This window comes from Erythrolamprus reginae, chromosome 1 (assembly GCF_031021105.1).
Source record: "Erythrolamprus reginae isolate rEryReg1 chromosome 1, rEryReg1.hap1, whole genome shotgun sequence".
Taxonomy (NCBI): Eukaryota; Metazoa; Chordata; class Lepidosauria; order Squamata; family Dipsadidae; genus Erythrolamprus; species Erythrolamprus reginae.
The window spans coordinates 138,203,868-138,230,867 of NC_091950.1; the positions used below are offsets into that span (position 1 = coordinate 138,203,868).

The window sequence follows — 27,000 nt, forward strand, 5'->3', positions numbered from 1 at the left end:
TCATTCCAATACTTCAGATTTCTCCACATTCTTCTGTCTACTGAAGCATTGACTCCAATGATCAAACTACAATGAAGGAATGAAAATGATATCAACAAAAGATAAACAGGGAAGGGAATGTTATATGAACATTCTGTTCCAAACTGTCTTAAAACCCTTCCAAGTCCATGATGAATCTCAACAGGTTCAGTGGTCCTCCTATCCTTCAGCATTGGCAATGTAGCTCAAAGAGTCCACCTCTTTCTCAAGGCAGTTGCTTTTACTTATCCCTCCCTATTATTGTCCCTTGTTGTTTATCACACTGAGAGCCAATGAGGAAAATCAGCTGAATGCAACTCCTCTTTCTCCTCCTCCTGTTCCTCTTCCTCCTTCTCCTCCTGCTCTTCTCTGTCATTGATGCTCCCTTTACATCTTCCTCTTAAGGAGGAGAATGATAGAGGAGAAGATAGAGGAAAAAGGAGGGAGAAAGGAAACAAAGCAGGCCTAAGAAGCTCACAAATGTGCCTATTCATGCAAACTCCTAAGGTCAATGCTGTCTGTGCTTGTTAATATTAACAGCCAACATTCACCATTCTTGATTGCCTAAGACATTTTGGCAGAACAACAAAGTGCTCCCAAACTAATGAGTATGTATATACTGTATGTATCACCGTGTATTTATGTATCCTCCTACTTTTTAAACTAGGTTAAGAGTTTATCAGTTGTAAAATACACGCAATACAAAACATAACTCCATCAAATGCATACCACAATATTGTACATTTTATAAAATCTATTCAAAATGCATACCATCTATGGTTAGCCAAATTATTTTAGCACTTAGACAGAGAAGTTCACAACTTCCCAACTGCCTCTCCAACTCCAAGCAGGAACATTATTTCTGCTATTCCTATAATGGAAGAGTGTAAGAATTTGCTTCCTTTCCAATTACCTCAGGGACCGGCTTCTGCGGCACGAATCCCAGCGACCAGTTAAGTCCCACAGAGTGGATCTTCTCCGGGTCCCGTCAATTAAACAATGCCACTTGGCGGGACCCAGGGGAAGAGCCTTCTCTGTGGCGGCCCCGGCCCTCTGGAACCAACTCCCCCCAGAGATTAGAATTGCCCCCACCCTCCTTGCCTTTCGTAAACTACTTAAAACCCATCTCTGCCGCCAGGCATGGGGGAATTAAGATTCCTTTTCCCCCTAGGCCTTTACAATTGTATGCATGGTATGTTTGTATGTATGTTTCATTTTTTATATTAAGGGGTTTTAATTCGCTTTTAGTATTGGATTATTATGGTACACTATTTATGATTGCTGTTAGCCGCCCCGAGTTTTCGGAGAGGGGCGGCATATAAATTAAATAAATAAACAAACAAACAAACAAACAAACAAACAAACAACATATTTGAGGCGACTGCCTGATTCTGCCTACTTATATTCCTGGTTTAGATAGTTTAACTACAAGCAATATTGTAGATATTTAAAAAACTAGCCCCATGAACAATTAAATATCATATCAAGAAAAGATGAATGTGATGATAGGTCCTGATAATCTCATCCCTCAGAGAACAGTAGTGAAATCCTTTCTTATCTTGCAATAAATATTTTGCTTCTTTATTTAGATTTATTTCTTAACCACCTATCTCCCCCATATTTGATTAACAATATTTGTTTTATGACGAGCTCAGGGAGAAAACTGCACAGTGCCAAAGGAAGCAGTTTGCTCTGGTAATTTAATAAAACCACCTTCACAAAATTGGATTGGAATGAATGAAGTTATAATGGGTATTGTATCAAAAAGCTTCAAGTCATCTCAAACTAGCCAAATGAAACAATTTGTGTTGCTAATCTGGCGTGTAATAATACAGGTGTGTATCAATCTGACATATATTTACTGAGAGTGAACCCTACTGTAGATAAAATGGTGGCACCCAGCAACAAGAGAGAAACAAGAAATTAGTGACGGAATGTTGTTCTGACATTCCTTGGATGAGAAGCAAAACATTTTCAAAGAAAAATAGTAAGAAAGTCCAGCTGCTTTGTGGGGGAGGGGAAGCACCTTTGGGATAGTCAAATGACAAATGAGCATGTTTAATGTGCATGGAATTATTTCTGATTTAAAGTTAGGGAGGGGGAAGAAGCAGGAATATCCAAGCTTGGCATGGCTGGCTAAAATCTTGAACAGGTCCAATCTGTTGTGTCCAGAGGACAGTTAGGCCTTGTACCCACCCCACATTCCTTGGGCGGGAAAATACTGCAAGGTGATTGGTTGGCTCAGCCTGGCAGCCCGGCATATATATAGCTGCCAGGCATGGCCATGTTTATTCTTGTTCTGTTCTGTAAACTGTTACCTCTTGTTCAATAAAGAATCGTTCTTACCCATTGATTGCAGTCCTTCATTCCAGTAAGGATTTAACACAATCCATAATGCAAAGCTGAGCATAAGTCCTCTTACAACACTAGAGAGTCATGATGTTCCACAGGGGAGAGTCTACTGCAGATATACATTGTATAACAAGAAAGGGATTCCTATATTATTTTCTTAGCTTTACTTGCCTGATGTCAAAAGTTGATCCAAGGAACGATGTCCTCTTATATTCTGCTGTTGCTGCAGTATAAGGTGGCTGGGGGTCTGACTCATTCCAATATGGATCCTTCTGCAATGCTGGTAAGTCCTGGTGCATTTCATCCACAGCCATAAGGGAGACCTGCCAAGATATGGCACACTATCTCAGCCGCAGTAGTTGAAGGTGTTTGTTCTTCATTTCTCCATTTCTGAGAAAGCACCCATTTCTAATAATTTAGGAACAGCTGCAATCTAAGAAACAATTACGGACTTGCGGCCATTTAGTAACTGAATAGCTTATGATAATGGGTTCTGCATGAAGATAAGAATGAATTATGGATTGATAAGGCCCCAGGTCCCAAACTGGCAGCAAAACTAGGAGGCCTGTTAAACCCTGAAGGTTAACTTCATGACTAGATGTTTCATAGACCGTGCAGCTCTTTCTTAGCAGTGTGCCTGTTGGTCCTTTTGCATTTAGCAAAAAAATTATGACTTAATGATTGATAGGAATGAGTAATAGGCAAGAAAGCATGAATGAAGATTGAACAACCATTTCTCTAAAATAGTATGAAACGGTATAGAGATTCCTGCTTGAGCAGGTTGTTGGACCAGAAAACCACCCAAGGTTCCTTCTAACTTTGCCATTCTAATATTCTGTTAAGGCTTGCTCAGAACTATCTACGGAAGAGTTTAAAAGTCAAGTTTTCAGAAATCATCCACCCACAGAAAGCAAGTAAAAGAATATATGTTGAAAATTACTATATGTAAAAGATTAAAATTACAGGTTTTTAGTATCTTAGGCCTGTCACTTAGATTTTTATGACAGAGTAACATCATATCTGACAAGTAATATGCTCAAAGAAGAGAGACTTAGCATATAACTTTTCACAGCCATCATTAGGCATCTATTGCTTTGCTGAGAAAGAAGGTAAATTAAGTTCTAATTTGTGCTATCATTTCTTCATTTAAAGTTACACATTATAAACTACAGAATTTTTTTTGAGAAATCTCAGAGGATATATCTTAAACTCTTCAATTCACCTGCAGATTCCTATCAATAAGCCAATTAGTTTCAAAGTCATCATCATCTTCCCCAAATGGATTGATGAGCTGTTCTGCTACCTGTGAAATGGGAATGAGGACAAGATCATTAAAAAACCTCAGTGGTGGTCCAGCAAAATATATTGCACTTTTATATTTAAAGTGACATCACCTATTAGTGGAAAAAGCTGGGTAATCTAAGACTCTTAGAAAAGGAAGCAACAATATATAGTATTTGTATTTATTTGTATTTGTTAAAGAACTTGCAGATTTCCTCTTTGTCAAATTTTTATCAGTCTCATTTCTTCTTCATAATATATAAAAAAGCACACCTGCACCACTATTATGTTATTTGATTCTCATTAGAATTTTGAGCTGGTCCTACCTAATGCAGAACATAATTTTGGCACTTAAAATGCAAGAACTCCAGAACATTATCCCAGCAAAAAGAAATTCTCCTGAGCACAATTCCATGTTAAACTGACCTTTAGCCAGCCAGCATAGAAGAAAAACTGCATGAATGTGAAAATGGGCACATAAAGGTCCATTTCATGGCCAGGATACCCCTTGGCTGGATCCAGGAACTGCCGACCAATTAAACATGCAAGGAAGAAGCTGTAAACAGCTACCGTCACAACCTTGGAGAAAGAAACATTGTTAGGATCTCTTTAAAAACCCTGGGTTTTATTGAGGAGCAGTGTTGAACTAGAAGTAATTCTAAAATATGATTCTATAGGAGCAGAAATACTATTATCTACATCATGGGTGGGCAATCAAGGTCCCTGTGTGGCTCAGGAATTATGGGAGTAGAAGCCCACAGGTTGTAAAGAGGCCATAGTTGCCCACTCCTGATTTATACTCCAATCAACTGCTTCAACAATTCAATATCCTCCATAAGCACAGTTTCTCACATCTCTTTTGTTGTATGTACTTTTGCAAAAGTCCCATCACCTCTGAGCCACAGATGTAGATAGATAGATAGATGGATAGATGGATAGATGGATGGATGGATAGATAGATGGATAGATGGATAGATGGATAGATGAATAGATAGATGGATGGATGGATAGATGGATGGATAGATAGATGGATAGATGGATAGATGAATAGATAGATGGATGGATGGATGGATAGATGATAGATAGATAGATAGATAGATAGATAGATAGATAGATAGATAGATAGATAGATAGAATTCTTTATTGGCCAAGTGTGATTGGACACACAAGGAATTTGTCTTAGTGTATATACTCTCAGTTTACATAAAAGAAAAAGATACATTTGTCAAGAATCATGTGGTACAACACTTAATGATTGTCATAGGGGTCAAATAAGCAATGAAGAAACAATCAATACTAATAAAAATCTTAAGATACAAGCAACAAGTTACGGCCATACAGTCCTAAGTAGGAGGAAAAGAATGATAGGAATGATGAGAAAAAACTAGTAGAAATAGAAGTGCAGACTTAGTAAATAGTTTGACAGTGTTGAGGGAATTATTTGTTTAGTAGAGTGATGGCGTTCGGGGGAAATCTGTTCTTGTGTCTAGTTGTCTTGGTGTGCAGTGTTCTGTAGCGACATTTTGAGGGTAGGAGTTGAAACAATTTGTGTCCAGGATGTGATGGGTCAGTAAATATTTTCACCGCCCTCTTTTTGACTTGCGCGGTATACAGGCCCTCAAGGAAGGCAAGTTGGCAGCAATTGTTTTTTCTGCAGTTCTGATTATCCTCTGAAGTCTGTGTCGGTCTTGTTGGGTTGCAGAAGCAAACCAGACAATTATAGAGGTGCAGATGACAGACTCAATTATTCCTCTGTAGAACTGTACCAGCGGCTCCTTTGCAGTTTGAGCTTCCTGAGCTGGCGCAGAAAGAACATTCTTTGTTGTGCTTTTTTGATGATGTTTTTGATGTTAGGTGACCAATTTAGGTCTTGAGATATGATAGAAGCTAGAAATTTGAAGGTCTCTACTGTTGATATTGTGTTGTGTAGTATTTTGAGAGGTGGAAGGATGGAAGGGTTTCTCCTAAAGTCTACCACCATTTCTACGTTTTTGAGTGTGTTTAGTTCTAGATTGTTCCGGTCACACCACAAGGTTAGTTGTTCAACTTCCCGTCTGTATGTGGATTCAGTGTTGTCTCGAATGAGTCCGATCACTGTTGTATCATCTGCCAAATTCAGCAGTTTAACAGCAGTTTAACAGATGGATCATTTGAGATGCAATCATTTGAGATGCAATCATTGGTGTATAGAGAGAAGTGGTGAGAGTGCACAGCATTGGGAGGCCCCTGTGCTAATTGTACATGTATCTGATGTGATTTTTCCTAGCTTACCTGCTGCTTCCAGTCTGTTAGGAAGTTTGTGATCCACTTACAAGTGTTTTCAGGTGCCATATGTATAAATGTCAGCTGCAGCCACATGACATCGGCCTCACTTTTGCTTATTTAAACCATGTTCATTTAAACTCATTTCATGAAACCTTTTCCCAATATAAATTCTGCCTAGTTTCTGCAGTATCTTAGTGAATATTTCACTCAATTTACAATTCTATATCTTTCTGTATTTGCCTGGTTCACTCCCTTTCTTGATGGGGAAATAAAGATTTTACAGGCTACAGCCAGGTCTACTAAAGTAATAAAATGAAATAGAATTGCTGTTTGGAGGGGGGGGGGTGGATATTCCTTGGAAAGCTACAAAGATTTTGAAGAGCTACATCCTATTTTTATGGGAGGTGGGTTTTTTGCTTAATCCAGATTTTAAATACTGTATACAGTTTGTACACTGTTCTATAGTTTTACATCTCAGATAGCACATTCCTAGGGCTACCACTAATACCCAATATAAATTCCATATCATCAACAACCTGTTTGATCTAGTGATGAAAGCACTTGGATAGAGACCATAAGTTCAAATCCCCCCTTAGCCTATAGACAGTCCACCTTAGCCATGAAAGCCAGCTGGCATCTTTGGTCCAGTCAATCTCTCTCTCAGACAAACCCACCTCACAGGGTTGTCTTTGTGGACAAAATTGGAGGAGGAAGATATATTGTATATGTTTGGAGCCTTGAGTTATTTGTAAAAATAATATAGGTGTTGTGGTTGGCTCTGGCCCAGCTCCTGCCCCAAGAAATGTGGAGGTGGATGTGGGGAAAACATCCACATGCCACAGGCCTGTTTTGCTTCTGATAGAATCTCCTGATGAAGGCTCCTCTGACGAAGGAAGTGTGAGTAGTAGGGGAGGGGGGAGTTTGGCAGACAGCCCAGGAGGAGATCAATCATCCTTATCATCCCTGGATTCTGAACAAGAACTTATGACAGACCCATGCATGCATAGAGTGATGCATAGGAGAGAACAACTGAACCCCCCCCATGCACCCTTTTCCAAGGGCGTGCAAGGAGCCGTGCCCCCCCACCCCCCCAGTGCCTCCGGCCCCCTCGCGCCCCTTGCTTCTCGCCGCTGCCCCACACCCACCCACCCGATCCTCCTCTCTTTCTCCTCCTCCGCTTCCCGCCTTGGGGTGCGGCTCCTCCCGCAGTGGCGGTGGCAGCTGCGGCTTCTCGTCCTCCTCATCCGGCCGCTAGCCGCTCCGAGCGCTTTGGGAACGCCCGCCCCGCCCCTCTTGCAGTCCGTTCGCCAAGAGCGCTTTCATCCCAGGCTGTCAGCGAGGGGGCTGCAGGAGAGGCAGGGCAGGCGTTCTCATAGCGGAGGGCGGCAAAGGTGATTTTCAATGTCGGGCGTACAGGTGCGCGCACGGTCCCCCATCCCCCTGCCAGCCCGCCTGGAACATTCAAAATAAGAAAAAACTTCACCGGTGAAGGTTTTTCTTATTTTGAATGTTCCGGGCGGGCTGGCAGGGGGATGGGGAGCGCACGCACCTGTACGCCTGACATTTAAAATCACCTTTGCCGGCCTCCACTGTGAGAAGATCGGAGAGAAAACGAGAGAGAGTGAGAGCAACAGACAGAGCAAGATAGAGAGAAAGTGAGAAAGACAGAGAGAGAGAAAGAGGGGGGGGAGAGAGAGATAGCAAAAGAGAGAGAACAAGAAAAAAAAGAGTGTGTGAGAGAGAAAGAAAACAAGAGAGAAAGAGTGAGAAAAAGACAGAGCAAGAGGGGAAGAGAGAAAAAAGGGGAGAAAAAAGAGAAATGAGAAAATGATTGAGGCAGAGCATGACAGGAAAGAGAGACAAACAAACAAACAAACAAACAAACAAACAGATAGCTTAAAACAGCAGTTTCTGTGGTTTTAATTTGTTTAGAGTGCAGCACTGCAGGCTACTTCAGCTATCTGCTATCTGTAGTTCAGCAGTTCAAATCTCACCACCAGCTCAAGATTGACTCAACCTTCCATCCTTCCGAGGTGGGTAAAATGAGGACCCAGACTGTTGGGGGCAATATGTTGATTCTGTAAACTGTTTAGAGAGGGCTGTAAAAGCACTATGAAAGCGGCATGTAAGTCTAAATGCTATTACTATTGCTATTACTCCACCTGAAAAAACAAAAAAGATTCCAGGGACACAACCTAGCCAGTGAGGCATAAAAAGGGATAGAGGTGAAATCTGTAGAAGAAGCAAGTGCTACCTTATATTCAAAGGAACATGAATGTAAAGGTGTCATACAAAACACAAGCTGCCTTTCATCCACTCTATTCATTCTGTTTCTAGCGACAAAGACATCCGAAAGTGGTATGGCTGGCTTCCATAAAGGCTTCCAGCTGTGATTTGCTGTGACCAAGCAAATTTTCATGGACATCAGATCTTGTCTTCATCTACTTTGGATTTGATTTGCAGGAGACTTAGCTGTGCGGAGTATGAATTTCCTGCTATATCTATTCATTCATAAGGAATGGTTTCTGCTGCCACCCCATAGAGTCTAAGTTCATTATCTGGACAGTAGGCTGGGTTTGGGTGGAGCTGAACAACTCATCTGCCTGATGCTTGAAGAAGATAAAAGTGTGCTCTGCATGCAGGCTGCTATCATTAAAGGCCATAGAATGTTTGCCAATAGCTGAGAAACTTTCTTAACACTCTAGAAAAAACATGACCTCTTGGAAAGTCATGCACAGCTTCCTGTTTTTCCTAAGGAAAACATATAGAAAAAAGTGTGTTTGCTTTGTGACAGTTGGTGCATAGCACACATGTAACCATGTTGACTTAAATACATTCCCCATTTATTCTTAACTGTGGCACAAACAGGTTTTAGCAATAGAGTTTATTTTTCTACTCAAACTTTCTGATATTGGCTTGATCTCATCCCCAGTCCATAACTGAAGCTGCCTTAGGGAGATTCTTAGTGTTAAAGTAGTTCTTCTTATTCCGCCACCATCCAAGCATAATTCAAAATGTGAGGCTTTATATCCTTTCCCTTGTGAGATAATCAGCTGAGTGGCAGTGATCAGAAACAGAAGGAAATAAAATCAATGGGAACAAGTCATTAGATCTGTAATGGGAACATAGCATTTTGTTTGAAGCGTGTATGCTTCCCGACTCTCAATAATTCTGAGTGGCTCACAACAAAATAAATTATAACAAAATCAATTAAAAATTGGCAAACGCAATGAAGGAAGGGGTCTAATTCTCCCTTGTCAAATATTTGGGTTGAGAGCAGCGGTGGGCTGCTAGCCGGAACACTAAATTGCGCTTGCCGCCACGGCTTGCGAGGCCAGCGCGATTTTGCTTCTGCACCTGTGGAGGTAGTAAAATCATGCACAGAGCTGCAGGTGCGCCAGTGTTTCGGTGAGGTTTTTTTGCTTCGGTGCATGCTGAAACATGGGTACACCTGCAGCTCCATGAGCGATTTTGCTACCCCCACAGGTGCAGAAGCAAAATTGCGTTGGCCCCACAAACATTTATGAACCGTGGTGACGAGTGCAATTTAGTGTTCCGGCTAGTAACTCACCACTGGTTAAGAGATAAATCTTATAGGTCCTTCTAAATAATAGCAGAATGGAGACCATCTGGATCTTGAGGGGGAGGGAACCTTGTCCCAGAAAACAGTGCTACTACAGAGAAGACACATGTCTAAAATATGAATAGATGACACTTTAATTAAAAATATCTGGAACACACCAACCCTATAGGAAAGTTCAACTAAGCTATAAAAAAGGCTTAATATGAAGCACATATATCTATTTTCTTATAAATGGGATGTAATTTTGGCTGCAGTCAGACAAAAATACAGTGGAAGTACAATTCTCACCTGTGTGTAGACCAAGGGAATACTAATCCAATCATATCCATAGAGACGCCCACACTGGCTGCGCAATGTGTTCATTTCCTGTTGGAAGGAAGGAAAAGTACCATTATTGGAAATAGTTTCACCACAGGACTTTCATTCTGGGTTTCAATGTGTATTTTGTTATCCATGTCTCTGTCAGCATGTCTGAAAAGTGTGTTACTTAAAATGTTTTCATTTAGACTGGAGTGTTTTGCCACTAGAGGAGTGAGCACAGTAAAAAGGTCTTGTTGTAAAAGTAGTAGAATTGTAAGAACTTGATAACTTTTCTACATGAATCATCTACTTTCCTTTGCACCAAAGGCTTCTCTGATTCTAGGTTTCCTGTCATGCTACCCATTCTGGATTGTGTATAACAGTTTCTCAACCTGAGGAGCTTTAAGGTGTGTGGTCTTAACTCCCAGAATTTCCTTGCCAGCATCAGTTATACTGCCTGAGGAATTCTGGGAGTTGAAGTTCACACATCTAAAAGTTGTTAAGGTCTTGTCTGAAGTTAAGAAACATTGATTTATGCCACCATTTCTCACCAAGGTGCTATCAATTTAGCTCCTCCACAGCCTATAGTTAGCAGGTCCAATAGTTGAAATGATGAATATTGCAATATGAGAGAGCTCTAGAAGGAGATATGGAGATTTAATGGAGATTCACAATTTTTCCTTAAACTTCATTTGTCTTTTCCCAGGAGTGAATTGCAGTTCTGGAGGGCAACAATACAAATCCAGAAAAAGATGCAGCTTCTTTTAGGAATCGCTGGCAATTGCTGTGTCAGTGCCCACAAATAAACCAAGTTACTTTCCCCTTCAAAATCTAAGTTGCTGTACAGCCTTATCTGATAATAGCAGGTCTCTAGGATGGAGAAAGCTGAACTTTAACAGATGTTTTACTGGAGCTTCTCCTCTGCTAAGAGACTAAAAATGTTAGGTAATAAATTGAAAGCTTGACACACATATCTGACTCACATTCAAGATGCCTTGAAGGAGTACACTGTCATGGATTCGCCCCTCATTACGTGCCTTCACTGCCAAGTTTGAGAACCAGACACATGGGATCCAAAACTTGTTATGGGCTGAATTTAAACTTTCAAACTTCTTGTGCTCTTCTGGTGTCATCAGGCCTACATAGGTAGAAAGAAATGGTAGAAATCTACTGTAGAATATATATGGAGGGCATGCTAATGCCAACTAACTATATCCTTTCACATGAGAATCGAGCAAGCAATGATGCTTGAGAAACAGGCAGGAAGAAGTCTGACAACTCATGAGAAAATTGCGGTAAGAGCTAAAGAAGGAACACAGAGGAAATTCTAAACTATCTATTTATACCCCAATGCATTAGGCGGGAAATTTTATTTATTTATTTTATTTTATTATTTTATTATTTTATTTTATTTTATTTTATTTTATTTTATTTTATTTTATTTTATTTTATTTTATTTTATTTTATTTTATTTTATTTTATTTTATTTTATTTTATTTTATTTTATTTTATTTTATTTTATTTTATTTTATTTTATTTTATTTTATTTTATTTTATTTTATTTTATTTTATTTTATTTTATTTTATTTTATTTTATTTTATTTTATTTTATTTTATTTTATTTTATTTTATTATTTTATTCTATTCTATTCTATTCTATTCTATTTATTTTATTTTTATTTTTATTTTTATTTTTATTTTTATTTTTATTTTTATTTTTATTTTTATTTTTATTTTTATTTTTTTTATTTTTTTATTTTTATTTTTTCAATCAATCAATCAATCAATCAATCAATCAATCAATCACATTTGTATGCCACCCTTCTTTTCCTGGACTCAGGGCGGTGAACAATAGTAAAATAGATGCCCCACAATAAAAACATTCATCCATCACTCATTCATATAGGCTGGAACAAGATAGCAATAACTGTCCTGTGAGGTTCCCTAAAGGATCATTGGAAATAGCTGGAGATGGCCACCAGGTTAGAGAGTGATGATGTACCACCTGAGGAACTAGGATCATTGTAGCGAGGTGTTGCGGCCCTCCTTCTGAAATAATAAAAGGAACCATTGAAGTTCCCTAGAGTAAAGTTGCACCCAGGGTTATAGAGATATAGGAGATAATTTTTCCCGGAGAGTGGACAAGAGTGCATTCCTGTTGGATTTGAGCTGCAAGATCCTTAATATTATCCTGCCTCTCCTGGGAAAGGGAGACTCTACACTCTAGGGAATTAATAATGATTCCCAAATGAAGAATAGAAGTGGAATGAGAAAGATGGCTCTTGTTCAAATGGATAGAGAAACCGTGCAGTTTTGAGGTGCTGAGTGTTAGTACAACTAAAGTCACACTTGTAATGTCCCTTCTACACTCATGCAATAATCTACCATTTCCATCATCTCTCCAAGTGGTCTGAGTCAATCTCTGAACTAAAGCTTAGTGAATTCATCTGCCATCATCTCTGCCAATGGGCAATATTTCAGGTCCATGTCCTCTTTCTTGTTTGTTGCAACATGTGTGCCTTCGTCTTGGATTTATTTGTGTTCATCGTGAAATATTTTATCGCAGAACTGGGCCACACCCTGAACCGGCTTTAATGGCGGTGCCATAGGTGCCACCATATTGTTTTTGGCTTCTGTGTATCTGCAAAAGCTGTTTTTTTGCTCCTACGCATGCACAGAAGCTTGGGTTTTGGCACTGTGCATGTGCCTGTGCGCCATGCTGCGTGGCACACAAAGGGGCACACACACACACACATGGCTTGAGGAAAAGAGAACTGGTGGCAAGGTAAGTTAGAACCACCCCTGATCTATAACCATAGGACTTGGAGGTAAATGGGACTCTTACTCCTGCTTTATCTCCACCATTATACTCCCACTGAGTGGAAGAAAAAAGCCAGTTACAGTATTTCCAAATGCCTTGATTAGTCCTATGAAACTAGACTTCACTGACTGAATCTCAAAGGGAAAAAAAACCTTGTTGAAGAGTCTTACCATTTTTCAAAGTTATATATTTATTTTTCGGCTGAAATTTAATTTTAGTATGGAGTTTCTGTTCCCTTAATAACTAATTATATTTTCTGATTTCAACTCTAAAAAAAGAGTCAGTTGTTCTTTCATATATCATACCCTTGTGCTCTGTTGGAAAATTATTTAAAATAAATAAATAAAAATAAACGTTTCTAAGCCAAAGGGGGTGATCACAGCAAGGCAGAAGTAAAGTGAAGAATGGCCACTAGATAGTGCTCCATTATTACAAATTGGCTACCAATTGTTCTCCGGTCACAATTCAAGGTGCTAGCTATTACCTATAAAGCCCTACATGGCTTAGACCTATTTACAAGATGATCTCCTGACATGTACTGTCATGTACAATCAGATCCCAAGGAGTTGCCTTCTCCAGGTCCCGTTGACTAAGCAATACAAGATTACAGGCCCATGGGGGAGGGCCTTCTCTGTGGCTGCCCCAACGTTATGGAAACAACTACCCCCCCAGCAGGCCTGGGGGGGGGGCTGTAAATGTAACATCACATCTGATTTGCAACTGTTTCTGTATGTATGTGGGTTCAACTGGATATTTCATTAGGGTTTATTATGGGTTTTACTGTTCTTATTACTAATTATTTGACTTGTTTATTGTATGTACTATTTATTGTTGTAAACCGCCCTGAGTCCCATTGGAATTGGGCGGCATAGAAGAAATTTTAAATTAAATTAAATTAAATTAAATTAAATTAAATTAAATTAAATTAAATTAAATTAAATTAAATTAAATTAAATTAAATTAAATTAAATTAAATTAAATTAAATTAAATTAAATTAAATTAAATTAAATTAAATTAAATTAAATTAAATTAAATTAAATTAAATTAAATTAAATTAAATTAAATTAAATTAAATTAAATTAAATTAAATTAAATTAAATTAAATTAAATTAAATTAAATTAAATTAAATTAAATTAAATTAAATTAAATTAAATTAAATTAAATTAAATTAAATTAAAATTAAAATTAAAATTAAAATTAAAATTAAAATTAAAATTAAAATTAAAATTAAAATTAAAATTAAAATTAAATTAAATTATTAAATTGTATTGGAGAAAGACACACACACAGAGAAAAAAATTCTCTTTTACTTATTAATCTGACGCTCATATATCCATCTTTATAGGGGCTGTGCTGATCTTTCACCATGTTTCCCTTCGTTGGAGTTCATGAGATCAGAAAGTCCAATTAACTTTCCATTCTGACAATGAAGCATAATTGTAGATTTGTTTCCTCACTTCTAAAGTGTTTACGAAGCTAAATAGCCAGCTGAAACATGTTATAATTCTTGAGGCTGAACAATTCACTTTGTGAGCTGTAGCTCATCTGAAGGACTTATACATAGGTTTCATGCCTAGAGGGATTACAAAACCATCCTGTGGTGGATCTTGTTATTATTAAAATTATATAGCAACATTATTTATTAGGAGATACGTCTGAGTGTTTGATGCAACTCTTAAGTTTAATTTGGAAGTCTGTCTACAGTTAAGTATAAGTTTGCAAGGGACTGAACAACTAGGATTATTCAACATTTTAAAGGCAATTTAGAATTTATGAAGTAAGAAAAATTATTGGCCTGCAGGGAGAAATTTTAAAAAATGGTAAAAATGGAGATAGACAAAAATAGTGATGCCATCAAGCACAAATTTGGGAACTGAGAGCCAAAGCACCTATCTGCAGAGTAAGCAGGAGGGACTCAAACCAACAGGGCCTGCCTAACAGAAACAGAAAGGTTAACTGAAGAACACCCCCCCCCCTGAAATCATTAGGTCTTCTCAGATTAAGGCCAGTTCTAGAGAGTTCTGGGAGCCTGCTACTTTCTCAAGGAGGCAGGCAATAAGCTTTTAGCTGAGAAATGAAAGCAAAAAGGGCCATGAAAAGGCATCAGCTTTATGGAACTATGCTGAAAATGGAGCAATCTACAGTATTAATTGGAAAAGAAGTTGCATTGGCGAGCTAACCCTTATTGGACACGTCAGGGACAGTTCAAAGAACCACCCTTGTAAGGTATGATTACCCGTATCTTCTACCTGTATGAATGATAACTTCTGGTGATGGCGAGGGGAGGGGGGGGGGGACATTTTTCAATATATGAATATGAGTCCAAAAGATTTCCCCCCAAGAGATTTAGGCCATCATGTCCAATTAAAGTTGTCTTGTTTGAAGGTTTTTTGAAGTTGTCTAAAGGTTGAATCATTGCAGCTGAGCAATTTTTTTTTTACTTTTAAACACATTTGAAATAAGCAGCTTCCTCACGCAGTGCAAGGCAGAAAGTCGTTGGAATGTACCAATTCCTGCCACATTTGGGGGAAGAATCATCTGATTCGTCCCCAAAATGTGTTGCAATTTTTAAAAAATAAATGTTATTAATTTTCTATTATGCATTGCAAAATGTTGATGAAGATTCTCAATACAGTAATCCAGGCAGAGATGTCTGAAGTTATCTAAAAGTTGAATCATTGCAGGTGGACTAATTTAGAGTTTCAGAGATGTTTGAATCCCGTCAGGTTGGTGTGGCAGGAGTTGGTACATTCCAACGACTCTCTCAAGCATTCCTCCCCCCTTCCTTGGGAGTTTGATTTTAGGATATTTAATCTTGGTGGGGAAGCACCAACCATTAAACCCCAAAATTTACTCTTAATCCTCCATCCCTTTTCTCTTTCAGCGATGGAGTTGAATAAATCCAGCCACCCATTGACAGACTCCAGAGCGTCCTTGGAGAACCCTGGAAAGTGGCAGTGACCATCTCTGGGATCTACGCATTCGTTGGCCTCTGCGTTTTTTGCAGCAGTGGACCAGTAGTACAGGACTAGGTACATGGGGGTTTGCCAGTTTATAAAGCCTTACAAGGTGTGCAGGTTCTCCAAATATTGCCAACATACTACTGAAACTGTCGTGTTTACAGCTTCTGGAAGTGGGCTACAAATGTCATTTTTGCTGACTCAGCATTTTGCAACCCTTTACTTGAGGTCTCCTTGAACTCCCAATTTTTAGTCTTTTGAACTAAAATTTTGCACAGCTTATTTTTATATCATAAAGAAACTATTTGCCAAATTTCATCAAAATCTGAGATGGTAAGGTGGGGATGATTTTTAAAATTGGTCCACTTGACACGGGATGGCTCCAGTGCAAATAAGTTGCTCCTGATCAAGGGAATGGCATCACCACAACCTAGGGAGCCCTGGGTCACTGGAAGACCCCCCCAAATGTTGGTGGAACTAATAGGAGAAAGGATAGACTCCCTCGGGGCTAGAAGGGACCTTGAAGGTCTTCTAGCCCAACCCCCAATCTTTTCTTGAAAAACTCCAGCAATGGAGCCCCTATTAAGAATAAGCTTTGTTATCATTGTTAATAAAACAATGTACTAGTCACTTATATTTTGTTCTTTTTTTTCTTCTTCAATCCACAGAAAATGGTTTCTGCAAACGTCACCAGAGCCACGAAGCGAAGGTGTGGGAGGCTGGCATCACTGGAACCCTACATCCTAGAACCCATCAACTCAACTGAGGATGCTGCCTGGATGGGCACTGAAACATCTCTGACATTGAAGCTAGTCCAGTTGCAATGATTCTATCTTCCAGCAACTTCAGACAACCTTTAGATATCTCTAGATATCCTCATTGAGAATCCTCATTGAAAAAGATTCCTTGTTAAATCCAGGATCTGATTTCAGAACTGAATGGATCTTACTCTAATTACTTTGGTTGTTTTTTACAATAGTAATACTAGGATAGAAACAGTCAAGCTGCTAAAAGGATTATCACAGAGAAGGCTGTTTACCAAATAACTATACAGTTTGATACCCCTGACCTAAAGGAAGCCAAAAGGACTGAAGTCTTAAGGATCTGGGAAAACTGCTGAAGCTACTTGGAGTAATCCTTTTTAAAAGAATGCCTTTACACAATTGGTGATCATTCAGGTCTGCATAGCCCTCCTCATTTGATTGAGTATATCACCCAGTACTGCAATAAGATTAATGAATATCCATAGGATTATCTATGTGGGTATGTGGCTAGCTAGAATCTTGGCCTTGACAAAGGAATGTTAAGCACTTGGATTTTTAAATGATAATATTCAAGGGAGGATGACTGTTATAAACCTCATAAGAACTCAATAATATTCTCCCAAAGAAAATCAAACCCTGTTACTTATTATCTGAGATTTGTTGTAAACAACATTTGCAACTGTTCCAGGTGACTGAACCCTCCAATAAGATACTGAGAGGCAGTGTTAGGAAGGGAATATCAGGCAAAGATCATTTTGAATTGTCAGTCCTATAACTCATTGAGTGGCCATATTTGGCAAGCATTTTCTTTTTTCTAAGCTATTTTGTAGAATAAAATAGACAAAGATAGACAACTATGTATGATTCTGTGAATTATTTGGAGCAAGTAGGATGGAACTGTAATTAATAAATATTATTCCTTCCTTCCTTCCTTCCTTCCTTCCTTCCTTCCTTCCTTCATTCATTCATTCATTCATTCATTCATTCTTCCTGTCTGCAAATTGCATCTTGGTAAGCCATTTCCCCCTAATTTTGTATTCCCAGATATATTGGAATATAACTTCCATCCTCTCCTCCTAGAAGATCTGGCATGAGTTACAGTCTATTATATCTGAAGAACTTACTATTGGAAATAGTTCAATCAACTTCAGAGCACCCAGAAATATCATTAGGCGGTGCTCCATCTTCCATGGCATTTCATCCTAGTTAGTTAGCCTCTGTTGAGTTGTCTTGGCAATACCTACCTGCTGTCACTACATGTTCCATGCTGGGAAACCGCTTGAAGACTGCAGTGCTGACTGAGCGCAATATCAGCACGCTCAGTAGATTAATGTAGCGCATCAGTGTGCGTCGCAGAAGACGCCCATACTCGTCCTTCCCATCCACGCCACTTGAAACCAGATTCATAATGCGGTCGGGCCATGGGATACTCTCGTACTGTCCCCACCAGCGAGATACCACTAAAGTGACATAAAAGCCTAGAAAGGAACAAAGACAGCACAGCACAGCTCAAAATCAGCCAGGTATCTGGGGACAGAATCCATTTTTTTGCATTTGATTATCTAGAAAATACATGCTCTTCTAATAAAACCGAGGCTTTGATGAAAGCCCCAAATTTGTTTTCAGAATATATAATAATAATCAAAATTATTATCCTAAAGATTTTGTGTTGGGAGAAATAACTGTATGAATGGCAGAATGATATCAGTAATGCTTCAATTAAACTCTTATTGAGAACTTTCATTCATTTTTCAACCTTTTAATCATCTGGAAATAAAAATACTGGTCATAAATAAAAAGGTATTGCAAAATTGTCTTGCCTAACATTCTGTAATAGGGAAAGGTTTGTAAATCATCACTCTTGCTATAAATAAAAAATAACAATAATAGTATAATTCATCTTTCCCTCACCTTCAGTTCTTATGATCTTTTTATAAAGAGCAATAAAATATAGCTGCTACATTACACTTTTTTGGGAAAGCAAAAAAAGAAAAAGAAAACAATAACCTGCTTCCATAATGTTACCAATATAAAAATGAAGACAAATGTCCTTAGATTTTAATCTCTATTTTGCTTCTGTTGAAAATGAAGTGAGTTGAACCCACCGGAGATAATAGTCTATAAATAAACTTAGAGGCAGCCAATTCAACTAGACTTTGGTTTAGTGGGTTTCATTAAACATTAATTAATTAACACCTCATTTTTCAAAGGTCACATAGAAAATCAGAAACACCATTTGGATTTTCTGCCCTAAGCACTAAATTTAGAGCTACTGTTTGTTTTAGACAAATCAATTAACTAACATTTATAGGGAGATTTCACATTCATAGCATTCATCTCACATTTTTGCAATCTTACCTAAGACAAAAGACACAGGAATCAATTCAGCATAGCTATTGCAGTAAAGGGCTAATTTTTCAAACATCAGCCTTTGACTGTCATTCAGAATTAATCTGTAATCAAGCACATCACTGTGACAAAAACATTTCTTATTGGTGAGAACAAACAAAATATTAATTGTACTATGACTGATGACTTCAGGTACATACTGTAGGGGAATGTATTGTAATTGCAGTTTTGCAAAATTACAATCCTTTTTATTTGCTCCACACAGGTTACATGTGCTAATGCAACACTTTTTCTATAGGGAAGTACCACTTTTTTAACCAATGAAAAGACTATTCTTTAAATGGGGGGATATGTAATTTTTACTGCAGGTAGAAATTTATTTGTGGTTTATTATAGGATTGGTAACAATTATGGTCCACTGTTGATTAGATATTTTGTATCAGATCAAATAAGTGTTTTATCAATCATCAATTGGCTATTGGTTCTTGTTAAAAAAAGTGATCACATATGAGAATATATGCCTGAATGAACTGCAACTGCTACATTGGGCTATAGAGAGCAGCCTTCTTTAATCTGGGCATTCTCGGTTCCCAGAATATGGACCAATGGCAGGGATGGGCCACGAGCCGGAACACTGGGAATGCCGTTCTGGTGGAAGAAATGGAGCGCGTAGCCTCGCTCCATTGCCACCGGGCGTGCATGTGCCGTGTATGTGCAACCAGCACAATTCTGGTAAAAATTACCCGGTTTTTTTTTTGCTGTTGTGCATGCACGGAGGCAAAGAAACTGGCAATTTTTGCTGCCGGAAGGAGATTTCAGCTGCTGCACATGGGCAGCACCTGAATCTCGCTGCGGCACCTACAGCGGCAGCTGGGGCCAAGAACAAAAGCAGCCTGCCCAAGCTCTGGCCGCGTGGCCTGCTCTTTGATCTCCCAGGCTGCAGGAGAGATGCCTGTGACGTGGGAGAGCACAGAGCAGGTTGTGCGGCCGGACTTTGGGGCCACCCGGCCAGTTCCCTGCACCATGACCCATCTTCTCGGCACCCCTGCAGGAGGTGAGCACCGGAGTAAGGTAAGAGCCAGGCAGGCCGCTTGTGGTGGAGCCGTCACGAGCTGTGTAGTAGAGCGGTGGGGCAGGCAGGTGGGCTGGGATGCTTGTGGCAAAGCTGCAGCTCATGGCGGCAAACAGCAGGACAAGCAGCAGCAAGCAGCGGGGCAAGCAGCGGTGAGCAGCACCGTGGGGCAAATGGCAGGGCAAGCGGTGGGGCTAGTGATGCAGAGCAGTGCGGTGAGGCAAGCAGCGGCAAGCGGTGGGGCTGGTGGCAGCAAGCAACGGGCTAGCGGCAGCAAGCAATGGGGGTAGTGGCAGGGCTAGCGGCAGTAAGTGGCGGGGCTAGGGTGGAACAAGCGGCAGCAAGTGGCAGGGCTAGTGGAAGCAAGCGGTGCGGTGAGGCTAGTGGTGTGGTAGGGCAAGCGGCAGGGCAAGCGGCGGCAAGCAGTGGGGCTAGCAGCAGCAAGCAGCAGGGCCAGCGGCGGTGAGTGGCAGGGCGGGGTGGTGGGGCAAGTGGTGGGGCTAGTGGCAGTGAGCCGTGTAGCGGGGCAAGTGGCAGCAAGCGGTGGGGCTAGTGGCGGTGAGCGGCATGGCGGACAAGCAGTGGGGCAAGTGGTGGCGGTGACTTACCTTTCCACCTATTTTCGGGCCTTATTGCTTCTGCACATGTGCAGAAGCAAAAAACCAGAAATCTCACACCCGTGTGTTCTTATGGGAGATTCGGCATCTGTGCTTGCACACAAGCTGAATCCCACACCAGGCGCATGCATGCTCCTGCAATCCTGGCACGTTCCGGTAGCGCCAGGAATGGTGGCCCGCCCCTGACCAATGGCCACCTGGGTGCTGAGGTTGATACATTTAAAGGGTGCCCACCTTAGGAAGGCCATTAAAGAGAAAAACGGTGTATTTTTAAACAAGTGCCTATAGCTTTTAGGCTCAGATGGTCAGAGAAAGGGGGGTTATTTATTTTAACATGCTGCTTTGGGGGGCAGGAGCGTGGAGAAAGAATTTCCAATCTAGAAACATTATTATTTTGCAATTGTATTGTTTCGAATCCTTAAACTACATTACAGCATAAAACATTTTTATGGGGGGGGAAAGACTAAAGAAACAGTGGAAAGCAGAAATAAGGAATGGGAGACTTCATCATATGAATTGCACTCCAAATAAAAATCATTTTAATGAAATGTACTCCTAGATGCAAATACTGTTGTTTAAGATTAGACCACACAGCTTATTTTCTAAGAAATACATGAAGAACAGAAATGGGAGTGGAATCTGTATCAGAAGATACAGAACCAGACTAAGAGAGACAAATCTACCCTACTGAGCTCTCCTCTTTTTCACAATCCCTCCCCCCCTCCATTTAGGTTTAGAGACCTGGAAATGCTCACCTGTAGATGAGGCTGATGCCAAAGTAAAGTGATACGAAGATTAATAACTCACAATAGAGGAGCTTGTAAATACTGCCTTTCCATTGTAGCAGAAGCTGTGAGAAGGTGCCCAGACGGGCCTCAGCTACACGGTATGTGTAGGTCACTGTCATCACAGGGCTTGCTAGAAATAAACAGCAGAATTGCAAGAATTAAACAAGACAGGCCCATATAAAGACTACCACTATCCCAAAAAATTTACAGTGCATTCAAGAATGAAACAAGCAGAGTCCATCATAAATAAATATATCTTCAAGTACTGTACACCTTCTCAAATAATGGTCAATGCAAACTTTGGGCTAGGTCAAGCTCAGTTCTTTCTGATATACCACACATTGTAGAAATCTTATAATCCTAGTCTAACTGCATAAACTCCCAATTTATTTCTAAAAGATATCTGCAAGTGATCAAGCAAAAGTTCTAGTCAGAGTAAATCAACAAACCTCTGGACAAAATGAGAGGAAAAAGAAAAGTGGGGGAGGAGAGAAAAACTAGTTCCATATCTCCTTATATTATAAAGTACTGTACTTTCCAGAAAATGAAAAAAAATCTGATGATAAAGACACATAAACAGTATTCTAAAGTAATTGCAAACCAATTAACCCATGCACTAGCCCGTGATGTTTTTAGGCCAGTGATGGTGAACCTTTTTCTCCTTGGGTGCCGAAAGAGCGTGTATGCACACTATTGGGCATGCGTGAGTGTCCACAGCCATAATTCAATGCCTCAGGAGGGTGAAAACAGCTTCCTCCGCCCCTCTGGAGGCCCTTTGGAGGCCAGAAATAACCTGCTTCCCAACTTTTGATGGGCCCAGTAGGTTCATGTTTCACCCTCCTCAGATTACAAAGGCTTCCCTGGAGCCAGGGAAGGGTAAAAACACCCTCTCTCATCCCCCCAGAGGCTCTCTGGACGCCAAAAATCAGCTGGCCGGCACACACATGCACCTCTGTGCAAGCCAAAAATCAGCTGGCCAGCACACACATGCACTTTGGAGCTGAGCTAGGACAATGATAGGTTTGCCATTATTGTTTTAGGCTATTTCAGAGACCATAAACGATGTTCAGAATTTCACTGAGAGAAAGGTAGACAAACATGAAAAGTGGCAGAGCATTTACTTGCAGAAAAGGAAAGAATTTAAGAATAATTCTGAGGTAGTAGTAATTCTGTAGTAAAGAGTTTAAAAAGAGGTAAAACTATAGAGCAGTGATGGCAAACCTTTTTTTGCTCAGGAGCCAAAATCGCGTGTGCATCTGCGCTATTGTGCAAGTGCCCACATCCATAATTCAATGCCAGGGGAGAGTGAAAATTGTCTTCCCCACCTCCCTGGAGGCCCTCTGGAGGCCGGAAATGGCCCATTTCCCAACTTCTGGTAGGCCTGGTAGGCCCGTTTTTTGCCCTCCCAAGACTCCAGAGGCTTCCCTGGAGCCTGGGGAGGGCAAAAACTCCCTCCCACCGGAGGCCCTCCAGAAGCCAAAAACGCCATCCCAGAGCCTCTGTGCAAGCCAAAAATCAGTTGTCCGGCATGCATAAGCGTGCTGGAGCTGAGCTAGGGCAATGGCTTACGTGCTGGCAGATATGGTTCTGCTTGCCACCTATGGCACACGTGCCATCGGTTCGCCATCACTGCTATAGAGAAAGTTCTCCAAATTGGGGCATAATTGGAGGACAGATTTTTTTAAAAAAACAGACAATGCAGAAAAAGTCATTTATTAGGCAGTACCATGACTCTTGTTGGAACTGCTGCCCAGGAAAATGTTTACAGATTTAAAAGGAAGATTAAAGCAAGTTGATCCCTCAAAGGGCCTTTTCTACATTGCCCCAAGAAATCAGCAACACTGCTCTGAAGTACTGTTTTTGGCTACACTGGAGTGGGTGATTCTGTCCACTCTGTGTTGCAGAGAAAAAATAAAGTATGAAATGGGAGAGAATTTCTACACTATGTCCTTGTCTCAAAGAGACACATAAGGGACAAATGATTAAGATAGAATGCAATGGAATGCCATATTTGACATAATTTTCCCCTTGATTATGTACTGTAAGTGTCATAATTTTCCTTTGAGACAGCTCTTCTGGCTCAGTTGTGTCATGCCTGGAGTTGCTCAACATGATAGATTACATGCTTTTCATAACGTTCTAATGTTTATACATCCTAAAGTTTGCTGGAGAGATATGATGACCACATCCCAGAAATATTGAATGATATATTGTATATAACTGGGGGAAAACTAGAGCAAATAAATGAATTTGTATGCTTTAGTAACATATTTACTAAATATTTATTAAAGATGGGAGTATCATCTACCAGGTCCTCTCCAATGCTACAATTCTATGATTGGGTAGAATATTCCTTGCATATAAAATATCTATCTATCTATCTATCTATCTATCTATCTATCTATCTATCTATCTATCTATCTACCTACCTACCTACCTACCTACCTACCTACCTATCCATGTAGATGTTAAATAAAAGAGGAGAGAGGACTGAGCCCTGAGGCGAGGCCAGGGTCGACCTCTGTCCTCCCACCAACACTGACTGATCAGAGAGATAGGAGGAGAACCAATGTATAATGGTGCTTCCCACTCCCAACTCCCTTAGCCATCGCAAAAGTCTAGCAAGGTCAATGGTATTGAAAGCAACTGAGAGGTCAAGTAGCACCAAGATAGAGGATGACCTCTATCTCGGGCTTGCCAGAGGTCATCCATCAGAGTCATCAGTTTCTAGGCTGTAGCCAGGCCTGAAGCCAGATTGAAAAGGGTCTAGATAATCAATTTCTTCCAATTACCTTAGGAGCTGTAGTGCTACCACTTTCTCTACACCCTTCCCACAAAGGGAAGGTTGGAGACAGGAGGGAAATTCTTCAATTCAGCTGGATCCAAGGAAGGCTTCTTGAGGAGGGGCCTTACAACTGCTTCCTTTAAAGGTTGCAGGAAGGACCCCTCCATCAAGGAGGCATTGACCAGCCAGCAGGGGCATGAGTCTGGATAGAATATTTTAAGAAGTGCAAATGCTGGTATAAAACTAGGAGGTAGTATCTGCTGTTACAAAGAATACATGTTTGTCAAAAGAAGTGGAAAGAGTTGTGCATGAAAATGCTTTTGAACCTGTCCAAACTGTCCATTGTTATGTGAAAGCAAAAATTGGGTATATCAAGAGAAATATTTAAATTAACTGAATGCAGTAGGAATGGGCTATAGCAATAGCATATAGGTTTATAAACTGCTTCATAGTGCTTTACAGCCCTCTCTAAGCGGTTTATAGAGAGTAAGTTATTGCCCCCAAAAGTCTGGCTCCTCATTTTACCGACCTTGGAAGGATGGAAGGCTGAGTCAACTTTGATCCTACTGAGATTCGATCTGCCAATCTGCTGGCAGCTGGTTATAAGTAGAAGTAGCTCACAGTACTGCACTATAACCACTGCACCACTGAGGCTCTTCCCACATGTGAATTCAGTGAAGGGCTACCAAAAATTTTATTGCCCTGCATTTTCTTTCAACATCTTTCAGTGCAAATTGGGTGCTCTGGGGTGGAGCTCCATTTTCACTACCCCACTGCGTTCCCCCCCACCCCCGTCCGGGTAGTAGCCCACCCCTGTGTGTATGTGATAAAACAAGAAGGGATGGTGTCAAGAATGAATGGGTGCTGAATAGAAAAGTGAGTTGGTGGTGCTTATATCAAGAATGAACAAGGATTAAAGATCAAATTTCAAAACAAATATAGAATGAAAGAGTGAAGAAGAAAGAAAAGACTAACTACCGGTAATTTGTTAAAGTTGATGAGCTCATGAAAAAAGAAGCCCAAATTTAAAGAAGAGTATATGCACATGGTAATGAGTTCCACGCTATCCCGCGTCTTAGTTCTAGGCCTAGAACTAAGACGCCTTAAACAAGATTTAAGTATTGCCCACAAGATCATATGCTGCAATGTTCTGCCTGTCGGCGACTACTTCAGCTTCAACCACAACAACACAAGACCACACAACGGATTTAAACTTAATATTAACCGCTCCAAACTTGACTGTAAAAAATATGACTTCAGTAACCGAGTTGTTGAAGCGTGGAACTCATTACCGGACTCCATAATGTCATCCCCAAACCCCCAACAATTTACCCTTAGATTATCTATGGCTGACCTATCCAGATTCTTAAGAGGTCAGTAAGGGGCGAGTACAAGTGCACTAGAGTGCCTTCCGTCCCCTGTCCTATTGCTCACCTATATCTCCTATACCTTTCTTCTATTCCTATATCTCTTCTTCTATTCTTTCATTGATATGTTTTATTCCTATATCTTCTTTTCTCTTCTTTCTTAGGTATATTTTACTATGAGTATCTCCTCTATAACCTTCATCATGTATTTTACTGTGTGTGTGTGTGTGTGTGTGTGTGTGTGTATGTATGTATGTATGTATGTATGTATGTATATATATATATATATACCCACTAAATCCCTCATTGTGTATTGGACAAAATAAATAAATAAATAAATAGCTAAGGAAGAATGGCCTTGGAGATAAAATGATAAGAATAATGATAATGAAATTATTTTTAAAAAATATTAAATATTTTCACATAAGCAAAAAGATAAATAGGAATTTACATAGAATGAAATTAATAAAGAAGAAGAGAAAAGACATTGCAGGCAGAAAAAAGGAAAGATACATAGGGCATAAAAAGTAATTTCCAATTTTCTTTACAACAGTTGCAAACAACTTCATTATTTCTCCTCCCTCTTTAAAGTTACAACATGGTCCTCTTTATTCAATATTCAAACTTTTTAAATCAGCAAATCCATAAATCACCAATTCATTTTTCCTCCAATTTCAGCAAAATGTCCATAAGAGGGTTCCAAGAAGTATAATCAATTATTTGATACAAGCCAAATTTATTGGAATTTTCTTCTGTTTCTTATCTCATAGTTTAATCTTTTCAGGTTAGTATTTCTTGCTTTTTTTTAACACTTTGTCTATCATTGCTTACCCTGAAAGAGAATAATGTTAGGGCATCTGTATTACAAATAGAAATGCCTTATTAGAATCTTTCAGATGTATAGATTACTCAGTTTTTAAATGATTGGGGATTGTCTCCCTATTATAAACTGTAACAGGTAACTTGGCATCATATAAATTGTGTGGCATTGGACACTTTGTACACACACTCTTTGTCTTGGCAGCATTATTTGGTGGGAAACTCTTGTGTACTGTACTTTACATTTTTACTGCTTTTCTGTATTTCTTTTTTAAAAATATCAGTGTTATTTAGACATTGAATCTTACTAAAAGAATCTTAAAGTAGGAGAATATATTGTTTATGTATGGTATGTTGTGTGCCTGTTTTTTAAATTAGGGGTTTTAGTTTTAATTATTAGATTTGTATTGTATATTGTTTTTCTATTATTGCTGTGAGCCGCCCTGAGTCTACGGAGAGGGGCGGCATACAAATTTAATTAATTAAATAAATAAATAAATAAATAAATAAATAATAGAGTGATGATAAAAAATGCTTTTCATGCAGACTTGAGAATCATTTACAAATATTACTGATCAAAATATTACTGATATAGTTATTTTATTATTTCTTTTGTTTTTCCTCTGCATGCAGGTAAATTTGTTGCCATGAAACTCACACGCAGAATTCTTATTTTTACCAAACATGGAAAACTTCAAATCACATCTATGAGAATAACGCCCATGAATTTTTGCCAGATGCTATTTCTAGGAACAGAGTAGGGTGCATAGATTCAAAAGCTATACTGCCTCCTGTATGTAATACAGCAGAGCTACAGTGCGTCCTGCAGCTTATTGGAGCTTAAGCTGCTAATAAGG

General features: G+C 39.6%; 2 protein-coding genes across 2 annotated transcripts in view; one reads left to right on the forward strand and one right to left on the reverse strand.

Moving 5' to 3' along the window:
- LOC139175661 (veficolin-1-like) overlaps window positions 1-27,000 on the forward strand; it is a 940,898-nt gene that overhangs the window by 237,380 nt on the left and 676,518 nt on the right. The window lies entirely within an intron of this gene.
- LOC139175435 (bestrophin-1-like) overlaps window positions 1-27,000 on the reverse strand; it is a 31,005-nt gene that overhangs the window by 2,367 nt on the left and 1,638 nt on the right. Inside the window, exons 2-9 of the mRNA XM_070766560.1 lie at window positions 21,140-21,302; window positions 18,705-18,799; window positions 17,591-17,824; window positions 10,783-10,937; window positions 9,788-9,865; window positions 4,078-4,230; window positions 3,593-3,673; window positions 2,542-2,693 (exon numbers count right to left, since the gene is read on the reverse strand). Of these exons, the coding sequence (XP_070622661.1) occupies window positions 2,542-2,693; window positions 3,593-3,673; window positions 4,078-4,230; window positions 9,788-9,865; window positions 10,783-10,937; window positions 17,591-17,824; window positions 18,705-18,799; window positions 21,140-21,291 (1,100 nt within the window). The 5' untranslated portion in view covers window positions 21,292-21,302. The remainder of the gene's footprint in view (window positions 1-2,541; window positions 2,694-3,592; window positions 3,674-4,077; window positions 4,231-9,787; window positions 9,866-10,782; window positions 10,938-17,590; window positions 17,825-18,704; window positions 18,800-21,139; window positions 21,303-27,000) is intronic.